The sequence below is a fragment of the Anopheles coluzzii genome, chromosome 2 (genome assembly GCF_943734685.1).
Source record: "Anopheles coluzzii chromosome 2, AcolN3, whole genome shotgun sequence".
NCBI classification, from domain to species: Eukaryota; Metazoa; Arthropoda; class Insecta; order Diptera; family Culicidae; genus Anopheles; species Anopheles coluzzii.
The window spans coordinates 38521969-38534158 of NC_064670.1; the positions used below are offsets into that span (position 1 = coordinate 38521969).

Sequence of the window (12190 nt, forward strand, 5' to 3'; positions counted from 1 at the left end):
GGCCAAGGTGAGTAAAGTTGAGGTATGAGCAGGGTTAATACATACAGTTTACAAAGTGAAATGAGGACGCATTCCGCAAGCGTTCAATTGCATCAGGATCATTAAAAATTAATAAAAGAGAAACAAAAAAAATCGACCTGGAGTATCATTGTTGGTCGGTTTTAGCAAAGATGAGAAATACAACCATGAAATCCTGTGTACATCTTGTTCCTAGGGTTTTACACAACCCTGAAATCGTTTTGACAGTTCTTCGAACGAGGTAAACAAACCGGTTCATTGTTCATCGGCGGTGGAATTTACCGGTCGGGCAACGACCAAACTGCGGCATTTCAATGAACGATAATACGCTTAAATCAATCCCAAAGAATCTTGTCCCGGAAAATTATCTCACCCTAGCGAACGATGCACGTGTGGAGCGTGATAAGCAAATCAAACTACTGCTCGAACAGGTATGTAAGAAGCGACTAAACAAGGCATTGCTAATGGTAACCAATGGCTGTTTTCCCCATTCACTGCAGCGCAAATTACCGGCCTCGGGATGGTGCGAACCGATGATCGAACACTGCATCAGCGAGCTGGCATTGCTGGACAGTAACAATTTCCCCACACGATGCGGCATGGGTGAACGGGAAGGACGGATCGTTTGTGGTAAAACAGCAACGAGAAGCACGCAATCATATCCCGCACAACCCGCTTAACTCTAACGCCCCTTTACTCTTGCAGATCTGGTACGACGGAGACATTACAACTTTTCTCACGGCATTGGACGTTCCGGAAATCTGACCGATGCACAACCCAAAGCAGCCGGGTCGACGATAATGGCAAATTTAACCAACAGCTTGGTGCGGGACTGGATCCGTACGATTGGCATTCCGTCCTGTGGCCACGCGATCGTTGTCCCGCTAGCTACAGGCATGACTGTGATGCTCACTTTACGCGCCATTCACGCCAGCAGGTCTGCGGCACGCTACGTACTCTGGTCGCGAGTAGATCAACAATCTTGCTTCAAAAGTATCATAGCCGCTGGACTTACACCCATCGCGATCGACAGTTTACTAGCATCGGAGATTAACGGGAATGGGGAACAACCGCAAGCCGCGAATCCAACTTTTGCCACCGATCTGGTAGCATTTGCTAAGCACATTAACCAGCTCGGTGCTGACGCGATCTGTTGCGTGCTGTCAACCACGAGCTGCTTTGCGCCACGCAGCAGTGACGATGTGATCGAGCTGGGCAAGCTGTGCAAAGCGCACAGCATACCGCACGTGGTGAACAATGCGTACGGTTTGCAGAGTTCGTACTACTGCCATCAGCTGAATCAAGCGGCCCGAACGGGCAGAGTCGATGCTTTCATACAGAGCACGGATAAGAATCTGCTCGTTCCGGTCGGTGGTGCTATAGTGGCAGGATCCAGTGCCGATACGGTCGATGCCGTGGCGCGACTCTACCCTGGCCGTGCCTCCGGTACGCAGCATTTGGATGTACTCATGACGCTGCTTTCCCTGGGACGGAATGGCTACAGCGATCTACTAAAGGAACGAAAGGAAGCGTACGCTGTGCTGTTGGAAGGATTGACGAATCTTGCCAAAGCGCACAACGAACGTATCCTGCCCTGCCGCAATCCCATCTCCATCGGTATGTATTACAGCAGGAACCATTTACTTCTAATGAAGGTTATGAATAGCACGCTTTTCTTTTAAATTATAGCCATGTCGCTGGTGACGTTTGAAACGACCACATGCCGGCTGGAAATGATCGGTTCCATGCTACAGAAACGTGGCGTGTCCGGGTGTCGGGTGGTAAGCACGACCGATAGCAAAACCATCGACGGTAGCGCTTTCCAGGCATGGGGCTCGCATAGCTCGAAGGCCAGCGTACCATACCTCACGGCGAGTGCGTCCCTGGGCATTAAGTCGCACGAAGTGGCGAACTTTCTTGCAAAGTTGGATGAAGTTCTGCGTAAGTATCGCACCAAGTATATGGGTGATGGAAAATAATGTTATTATTTGTTATTTCCTTACAAACAAAAATGCGAATTGTTTGAGTTTATTTATTAAAAGGAGCATTGAATGGTACACAAATGTTAACACTTCTTTTCGTACAGAAAGAACGCGACCTTACTGGCAAAGATGTTATTGCTTTAAACAAATCACACGAATCACATACTCCGTCCGGTGGCATTACATGTCCCCAAACCCCATACACACCCGAACCCCGGTTGCGGAAGAACTACATATTCGACGTCGTCATTCCCTCCGTCAAGCGCTCCATTTCTAGCATAAGCACACACGAACGAAACGCACTGAAGCTGAACAAAAGCGCGCAAAACAATGCGCACACAAAGCGAATGAACTGTGAGAATACCCGAATGGTCCCTAGTTGGGGAGGGAAAGAGGGGTCTGCCTGCCCGTTTCGCTGCCCTGCCGGGAGCAGCAACATGCGTACGCAGAACCAATGCCCATTCGTTCATTTTAGTGCATACGTTTCTTCATCCTGCTTCTTCTCCACGTTTGGATCAGTTGCGCTCGTGCACCACGTGGCACAGCTGATCCGTTTATAGAGGGAACGTCTTTTTTTCTTTTGATCCCCCCCAATGCCACTACCCCCATCCACCTAGAACTAGAAGCGGCCACTCCTTGCTGCTCGAATCGGTACGGGGTTTTATTTTGAATTACCTCGTCTACCCTTCCTCGCGTCGTGCCCACCCGTTACCGTATTGCGTATGGGAATCGAACGGGAAGGGTGGCAAGACGCAACGCTTTTCACCTCATTTCAGGTTTTCCATTATTTCGAACGGACAATTAGAACCGCTCCCACTTCCGGCAGTCTCTTGTGACGGATCGGGTTCTACTACGGACCGACATGGTGGTGTGTGTGTGCAGCAAATTTGTTGCAGCGAACGGGTTTGAGGCAAACCAGACGGTTTTGAATCCACTGTTTGTAGGGCCACATTGTTTGTATCACGTATCGATTACACTGGGTATAGAAATCCGGTGGTATCCGAAGATGGAGTGAAATTAAGCAGCGATGACTGGATTACGATCACGGGGGGCCATAAGAATTCCATCTAATTGTATCTTAATTTTGTTTACTAATTCACAAGCGTAGTTGCGAAAATATTTTCGGTAAATTACAGCATCCTGCACGTACATTTTCCATCATTTTCTATTAACCAATGACCGGAAACGATCTGTTCCGCTTTTCAAATCGATCCAAATAATGGTATCTTTGCAAGCAAGCGCACCCATGGAAATGTATAATATCCTTCCGATCCCCGACACAAAGGACCAAAAGGACGAACCCTTGGGACGATTAATGATGCCGCAAAACCGATACCCCGCGGATGGTTTGACGCCAAAAAAGACGGACAAAAACAGCCAGCTTACCTTCTCAAAAAAGGCGCCCCCTGGTTTGTCAGCACTAATGAAGATTGATGAATCGATCGTGTCCTGTGCGTTTGATGTTTGATGTTGGTGCGTCCGCACATCTACTCCGGATCGGATGTTGAGCGAACTGACATGCATCACGGAAGGGATGGTTTGCTTCCACTTTAGCGTCAGAGACAGATGACTTATCGTTTTGTTCAATGATGATTATGCACGATCATTTCATGGATTCGAGATGACGTAAAGGTGTTACTTTTAGGATGCATCTGCATGAAGACGGATCGATCGTTATTGGCACGTGGTATCTTTTCAAGCAATCCAGTGCTGTATCCGATGGAAAGATCATTTCCCTGCAAGACGGAGGGGAAAATTCCCCGAAGAATATGATTATTAATTTGTCTGACTTTTTTTTATTAATGCCATTCTGAAATGGACGTTCATTAATGCTGAAAACGCTAAAAGAAAACATGTTTTAAAATCATTCCTCCCACTGCCTGTTTTTAATTCGCCACAAGGAGTTAAGGAGAACCCTGTTTTTACTGCTCTTTACACACTCGCACTCCATTCCAAATGACACTCACACACCGAGAGGATGCAATCATGCGTTCTCGTTACCGGCGCTATTAAAATTTTGAAAGTCATTAAAGTCCACTTCGGAACGCTCGCTGTAGTACAAATTGCAGCAGCGCCCACAGGGTGCAGAGCAAAAGGGCCCACGTGTGCACAATGTATGCTGTGCGCACAGCGCGGCAACAGCTTTCGAGAGGAAGTGGCCCTCGTGTGCACCTGCCCGCACGCTGGATTTGAACGATGTATCGTATCGCGATCGCGTGCCCTTTTGCGTGCGGCGTTTGCGAGTGGAGGAGGAGTGGTTCACCGGACGATTATCAAGCTTCATCCCGGTTTCTTTCCACACCCGATCAACACCCGAATGGAGCGATAATGGTGGTTTAGAGGGGAGTTTGTCGAAGGATTTTTTAAAAGTATTGTGTTTTTATTTTCCAGATTGCCGTACAGCTCGTAGCAGAGATGGCCTTAGGGAGACGACAGTCTAAGCTGGGTAGGTTGGCCTGTGTTGTCTCTTCGGTGATTTTCGTTTCCATTTCTCCCCTCAAGGTGTGCCCATTGGCTACCATCTGCTGCCGCACGGAACAAGCTCGCGTTAATCATATCCTCGAATCCTCTGGAAAAAAGCCCCGAAAACCCAAACCAATGATCGTGATGAGGCATCGAAGCAGCACATGCCAACTGGCGCAATGAATTTCACCGACCAAGATCGCGATCATGTTAAGTGTCCCGCCGCACGTCCCGAAAAAATAAAAGCATAAAACCATCCACCAGCTGCCGAGAAACAGTGCAATCCCGCCGTACGATTAATAGCTTTATGATAATTGGGCAAAAGCAGCACACGTTGGTCGCGCTGCTCCTTGCACTGGCTGCTTGATCATCCTGCTGGTTGCAATTAATTTTGTCACCGATCGTGTGCCACTTGATCGCGCCAAACAAACATGACAATTAAAAGAGGTGCGTGTGTGTGTGTGCATGCTACGACGTACCGTTATGAATTTGTCCAGGTGCCTCGTCTTTCAGTTTTTAAACAGAATCATGTTTGATTTTCTCCCCAAATGTAGAGAAGTTCTTTTCAGTGCACGAAGCAATGCTGTGTAATGAAATAATTGTTTAAATAATTTTAAAACACATCTAATTAGAACAATCAATTACCTGCTGTTCGATTGCTTTAAGGAAACTAGTTGCAAACTACGATCGCGTGTTGCCAGTCACGCCAGCTTGGTTAAGCTTTCGGGACATTTTACGATCATCCTCAGTTGGGTTTTTTGGGTCTTATTTAAATGTGTGCTCTTTTTCCTCGACCGATGGAAACCTTCCTTCCACACCTTCCTGGTAATCGGTTGCGGTTTATACGGTTTTGCGTGTTTTTTTCTTCTCTATTCTCTCTCTCTCTAGCTCTTCTCAACTCGGCTTCCCGGACGATTGTTGCGTTGCCTTCGAAACGACACAAGTTGCGCCATCTTTTTCCCTTAACCTTCATCGGGGTTTTTTGCTGTTGTTGTTTTGAATTGAAGATGCCGGCAGCTGCAGATCCGAAACCGTTTTTTTTGCTTTCGTTTTTCGTGTGCCGTCCAACCGTCATCCCCCCACCGTAAGGCTGCTGTTGCCGTTAGCAAACGCCTGTACGACCTGGCCCGCACCTAAAGGGTCCGGTGTGTATTTCGTGTCTTCTGGTATTTTTTTCCAGTTCGTACGAAGAAACCCTTCCTCCTACCTCCCGGTTCCATTTGCTCCTTCCCTTTTCCATGTCCCGAAACGTGTTCATCGGAGGGCAAAAGTGGATCCCTTCCGTTGAGTTGAGAATAGGGGAAAGAGATGGGTGTATTGTTTCGAGTCCTGGTAGTGTTGTTGCTGCTGCTGGTCAGCCCAAAAGAAACGCCATGCCCTTCCCGTCCTTCGTCCTTGATTCGCTTCCCTTCCTTTACGCCGCTCGTGCCTGCCAACGATCGTTCGGTTTTGCGTAATGGTGATGGTGATGATTTTAATGACGAGCTCGTTCTCTTTCTCTGTGTCTCTCTCTCTTTCTCTCTCGGTGTTACGTCTACCGTATGTTTTGGTTGCTGTTGTCCACCGGGCTGACTTCCTACATCTCTTGGCGAGTCTTTCGCTGCAGGTTGCCTACTACATGGGGACGTGTTTCTTAAGCGCCATCTTTTAAATGGACATAGCTCGTTCAATCCGTCCTTTTGTCTGTTGTCTTTCTATCGAACGAATCTATCACTAACCTGCACCATGTGTGCGGGATGTGGGTACAAGGAAGGTGCATTTACGTGTGATAACACTTGCCTACAAATTGTCCGAATCCTTTGGCCAGCCAGTTAGGAAAGGACAATGTTGAGAGATAGAGAGCTTCTTTCGATGTAAACCCTTCTTCATTTATTTTTCCATTTCATTTGTTAATCTTAACATCTTACAACTTCCGCCCGCAGCCTATAAAGTGGCTGTGACAGGTGGAAAGTAGCACCTGGAAGCAGTTCGGAAAGGAATAGCCGCCGATGGTTTAACGTTTCCTCATGAGGACTTGTGACGATTTCAATTTAAGAAATTGAAATGAAAAAAAATAAATGACATTATTTTTGCATTTAAAAACTGTCAATTCAAACTGTTGCTAACGTGTGTTAGTAATTGTAGCGTTTCCTTATGATGAGAAATCGGTTAAATCGAGGACAATATTGAGCATTATTTAAAGATTTAAGGACTTATGGATTTATTTAACGACCTTGTCTTTGCGATTGAACACGATTGACCAGAAACTTTTATTGAAGAATTTTATCATCACTCTTCAAAAAGGTTTTAAGCTAGTTTTAAAAAGATAAAGAATCGTTCCAAAGTATGGTGCATACTTACCCCAAATCGTACAGATGTGAAAAAGCGTCTTTAACTTCGCGTCATATCCCTAAAACCCGTATAGAGGATAACAGTACTGAACGTTTCGACCGAAAATTTGACTCTTTTACAAATATAACATCATAAAATAATAAACGATTGTTCATGAAAATCGATCATAAATCTTTGCACAATTCTTATTCAATAGCGAACTGATTCGAATCGATATAGAACATGTGTTATAAATCTTATCATTCGAATAAGACGTAATTCTATATAAATACATTTTCTACGCAGAATATACTTCCAGAAGTCCAATTTGCAGTGCCATAAATAAATCGTTTTGCTTTATGACTGCATGCAGTTCATGATTTTAAAACAAGTTTGTCCATCAGATCACTCTACAACCGAAGACATCGCTTCGCTTCCTGCAAGCAACTATGTACCATTGATATAAGGATCAAACGCTGCTGTAACCAGGGAAACCACTTATATCTTTTCTGTGGCACATGTTTAGGTCACATCCAGCCACAATCGTTTACAACTTTTCCGTCGTCATTAAGGAGCTCTAAATTGTCCCGAAATGATATAATTCACACATCCAGCACCCAATTCATCATCCAGCACATGGTACGACGATGTACCTTTTTACATCTTCCCGTGTGTGTTTGTGTGTGACACATCTGGCCCAACAACGACAGATCGTAATGGCCAGCTGTGTTTTTGGGCTGTGGAACACTGGAAAGAGAAGAAAGGCTGCCATGATATGATTTTGCGATGTGATGATGCAGTTTCGAGTGGCCACATTCGGTGAGTCGTAATTTTTGTTTTCCTTTCCCGAAACCCCTGGCCGGGCAGCTGTCGAACCAGCAGTAGAAGCATCGGGCGCACGAACGTATCCTGCCTGGCCTGGTCACCTGGTCGAGAGAGAGAGTTTGCTGTTAGCAAAAGATCCAATCAATCATTCCACGGCACACGGTACAATAGCACCCCAAAACTCATCGAGATGATCTTGTCGCTGCATCCCGGATGGCGGCGAGAAGTGTGTCGCAAAATCTCAATGTACGTAGGCAGGGTGGACATTTTTCTCGTAGCACTACTCTAGTACCACTTTCAATCAACAAAGCATACAACCAAATCCTCATCCTATCCTTACGGGAGATGGGACAAAACACGAAAGTAGATTTCGTTAGCTCTTGTTACCTGCGTTCGATCTCCGGCGTTGGGATAATCCGGCGGATGAGATGATGATGCTGGTGGTGGTGGTGGTGGTAGTAGTGTCGTGATGCTGGGACCAGGTGGAAATTTGATCCTCCGGGGATCGGGGGTCGTCTGTTGCAGCCACACCATAGTTTCAGTCGTTCCGCCGCTTCCAACTACCAGCAGCAACAGCAGCAGCATGTCGATGGGCCAACCGTCGCCTACTCTTCTTGACCAGCACACATCAGTACGAGGCAGCAGCACATACTTAAGCTATCAGTACGGTCGGTCGGGATGAGCTTTGGGCTTCAGATTTACACAGCAGCACAAAAACAAAGCGGCCATCAAAGAAGGCCAACATCTAGAAGGAAAAGCATTAGGGCACCGTGATCAGCGCGCGGGACCCAAACCCGGGGTACATACACGCACAAACACAAACAGGTATAATCAAACGTTCCTTCCCGGCCTGCTATGTTCGTCGCTGGCACAAGAGAAGCCGGGCTAGCGAACAACAGCAGCAGCGCAAGGATAACGGATATCGGTCGGCTCGTATTTCCAGGTGTTTCCTTTCCTTTTGTATTTGCTGGCAAGGAAAGCTTTGGCCTTAAGACGCACGGGTCTCAGCAACCCATTGCCATTAGCAAAAGACCCTACCAAGAACCGAGAGAGAGAGAGAGGTAAAAAAAGAGAGAGAGACAGGACAGGTTAGACATAGTGTGCATTGTACCTTGGGCTGTGCTGTTGCTCACTAAGCGAAGAAGCGGATTTGCCATTCAGCCGTAATAAGAGGCGATTGTAGCCAGTAGGCTCAAAGACTCTATGAAAAAAAAATATAAATATATATCCTTCAGCCGTATTTTGCACGGTCTCTCTACTAACCGGACGAATGAATTGGGATCGGGAGTCGTCAGATCTGGTGGTTCGTCCTGAGGGGAGGAGTTGGCTGATTTAATTTTGCGCTCCGACACTGGTTTACGCTTGCCGGTTACCGGTTTCGGAATGTGTGCACAATCCTGTTTACGGTTGACGAGTTTTTGCTCGTGTTGGATTAAGCTTGCCGTTGTTAATTTTGAATTGGCTAGATGAAAGTGAGTTAATTCCAGCACAAAGAATTGAACTGTGATGAAAATGCTAATTTTTGTTTAATTCTAATTTGGAGCAACAATCGTAGATGTTCTTGGTCTAGCTTAGCCTCGAACTGGACTGGCCATCTGTGATGTATGGGATATGAAATCATGCCATATTGGTGGTTTTTCAACCATCAAATATTATCTTTGTACGATATTGAACATTCTTGCCATTACCACTTTCTGATATAAGCCTAATTCAATTGGCGACATCGTAAGAGGACCCAAAATAAAGATAAAAACAACCATTATTGCTGTACCTCAGTTGTCGTCTTCCAAGAAGAGGAATAGATTCAAACTTAATTTAGACCGATTAATCTAGTTGATTGGCAGGTCGGTAGTATATTATATAGATACATAGGATCTTACAATACAATACAATACATGGGCAGTCCCGTGGAACAGTTGTCAACTCAATCGACTCAATAACATGCCCGTCATGGGTTCTAGCCTAGAATGGACCGTGCCCCCGTAGCAAGGATTTTTGACTATCCGGCTGCGTGGAAATATGAATTAAGTCTCGAAAGCCTGTATAGGCCGGCATGTCCGCGTAGGACGACGTTACGCCAAATAGAAGAAGAAGATAGGCTCTTACAAAGCTGGACGGTATCGATTCCCAACTGGACTATCTTGCCATAGCATAAGGCTTTACAATCAGGCTGCGTGAGTACACAAAAAAGTCTTGGAAGCCTATAATTAGGCCGGCATGACACCCCTTATGTCGTTACGCCAAAAAGAATTGTGGGTTAATTAGCTTTTTCAATTCATAATTTAACCTGTATTATAATAACAGTATTATGGAAAAAGTAAAAAAATTATTATTTCATTCATTATTTAAGCAAATATTTTGGACCCCTGTCCTGGTACAAATTCAATTTCAGCAATGCCGCTGTTCAATTAGTTCAATTAATGCTGATTAAAACGGCCTTAGTAAAAGAGATTTAAATGCTGCGTAAGCAATGTTATATGGCATGAGGATTATAATGTGCCATATACTGCTCCCAATTTCTCGTACAAATATATTTCAATACACCGAGCTGAAATATTTGGGTTTCGTACATTTCGTGTGTTTAAAATTTCTTGTTTTGTTTCTGAACTTAACACATAAATTTATAATTGTTGGTCTACCATTATTCAAAAACAAACATTTTCCTTCAGACGATCGCAACCGACCTCATCAAAAAGGAGTTTCTTCCCCTTACCCACCAAACGATCGTACAATTTATGCTGTAGCTCGTCACATCAGAGTCCTCACCATTACACTACGTGGGGTCGTGGATAAACAATCAAATTAAAATTAAGGGTGTCAACTGTGTAGGGTTCCTCTTTTCTGTGGCCCATTGCCGTTTCCTTTGGGTCGGATTGGAATTGGATCGGTTTGCTCAAATCACTCAACCCAAAGGATCCTGTTTGATTGACTGTGCTACACCACTGTGTAACCATGGTAAAATGAACCAGAAGGTCACGATACCATATCGCACCATTTAGACGGATTGCCAACAATCAGAAGGGACCGTACAATTAGTATCGTTTCAAACCTTTCGTTCGAAACGATGTGACATTTTTAAGCAAACGATCAAAAGAACGCCACGAAAAGTAGATAGAGAGGCAAGTTTTGTGGTTTAATAAAAAATATAGAAAAAAGCACCCAACGCGTTCGCCTTCCAGAGCACAGGGAAGGCCAGTGCACATATAAAATCCCACCGAAGTACGTGAGGGAAGCGAGAAGCGAGGACAAGAAGAAAGATCAAGCCTATTCTCGGGACATCAAGGCTCTTGTGTTGTCACGGAAGCACAACGTAAGAATAATATGTAAATTTCGTCCATTCTTATGATAAATTGAAACTGACATCTCTTCCAGCGGGGTTCGGCGGGGTATTCGGAACAGCAGCAAAGGGTACACGACGATACACTAATCCTGTGCGTGTGTGTGTGTGTGTGTGAGTTCCGTGGGGAGCTCTTCGTGTGTTTTTTATTTCAATGGCAATATTCTGCTACGCAAGCGGTCGCTCTGTTTTATTGTACCTTTGGTCCTTATGCTGCCCGCCCGTCCACGCCCGGGAACAGCAGTGATAGGGAAGGGGAGGGAAAGCAAAGGCTTCCATCATTTTCTCCATCAAAATCGAACTCATAAAAGGATGCATAAAAAAGCTGCTGCCGTTCTGCTGCTGCTGCTGCTGCTGGTCGTTTCTCACGATCGCTCGGCGTCGCTTTCACGTGTTAAGGATTGTCTGTTCTGTTTGGAGCATCCAGGGCAGGATGGAAAGACGATTCCACTCGGGTGGAAGTTTCGCTTGATAGGAATCTCCTTGATGATGCGTGAGAACTTACTCCTTTTTTGTGCTTGTCGGTCGGTCGGTCGGTTGGTCGGTTGCACATACGGCGGGAACGCAACGCGCGCAGACGAGGAAGGATCTTCTTTGTGCAAGAGCGCGCAGCTTCCTTTAATAGTCGAGCACTCGAGCACTTACTACGCCCCGGCTTGCTGCGTATGTGGAGTGCGTGTGCGCAGAAGAAAATCACTACACAAACCACTCAACAACATGCGGCGATGTGGCCGTGTTGGCATTATGCCATTGTGTGGCCACCACCAATCCAGTGCAAAGGGCTTGCGTTGTGTTGTTCAACAACGTGTACAACAACTGGCAAAGGCTGCTGCTGCATGAAGCTGCTCCTCTTTCGTCGGTGAATGAATGTGAAAACACAAAACACTCACACACAGACATGCCCAAAACTGCATTCCATCGTTGCACTGGTTGCAGGATTTATTCCGCTTTTGTTTGGAGGAACAGGAAATGCGTTTTGGTGCGCATTTTGTTCCCCTGCTTTTTCATCCTGCTCTTATTAAACAGGGAGGGAATGTTTGTGCCCTCCCATTTTAGCTGGAAAGGAAAATACAAACAGAATTCATATTTTAAGATGTTGTTTCCCTCCTTTTTTCTCCTATTTTTGCGCTACTGTTGCATAACGTGCCGTTTCGCCCAACGGCGCCCAACACATTTAGAGCTATCTCGTGGGATTATTGCGTATTGATTGTCCTCATTAACGCATTATAATCATTGTTTATGTATCACGTATGTA

The 12190-nt window shown here is 45.6% G+C and overlaps 1 protein-coding gene across 1 annotated transcript; it reads left to right on the forward strand.

Moving 5' to 3' along the window:
* The first annotated feature begins 238 nt into the window (after positions 1-238).
* LOC120952641 (O-phosphoseryl-tRNA(Sec) selenium transferase) lies at positions 239-2561 on the forward strand. The gene is made up of 4 exons (XM_040372069.2): positions 239-449; positions 519-648; positions 724-1635; positions 1708-2561. The coding sequence occupies exons 1-4, from the start codon at positions 333-335 to the stop codon at positions 1995-1997; spliced, it is 1449 nt and encodes a 482-aa protein (XP_040228003.2). The 5' UTR covers positions 239-332; the 3' UTR covers positions 1998-2561.
* Positions 2562-12190: the final 9629 nt, after the last annotated feature.

What these genes read in the sequence shown, in the direction of transcription:
- LOC120952641 (XM_040372069.2), top strand. Translation starts at nt 333, where the DNA reads ATGAACGATAATACGCTTAAATCAATCCCAAAGAATCTTGTCCCGGAA. An exon ending in TCAAACTACTGCTCGAACAG is followed by an intron (nt 450 to 518) that starts GTATGTAAGAAG and finishes CATTCACTGCAG; the next exon opens with CGCAAATTACCGGCCTCGGG. An exon ending in CCGCAATCCCATCTCCATCG is followed by an intron (nt 1,636 to 1,707) that starts GTATGTATTACA and finishes TTTAAATTATAG; the next exon opens with CCATGTCGCTGGTGACGTTT.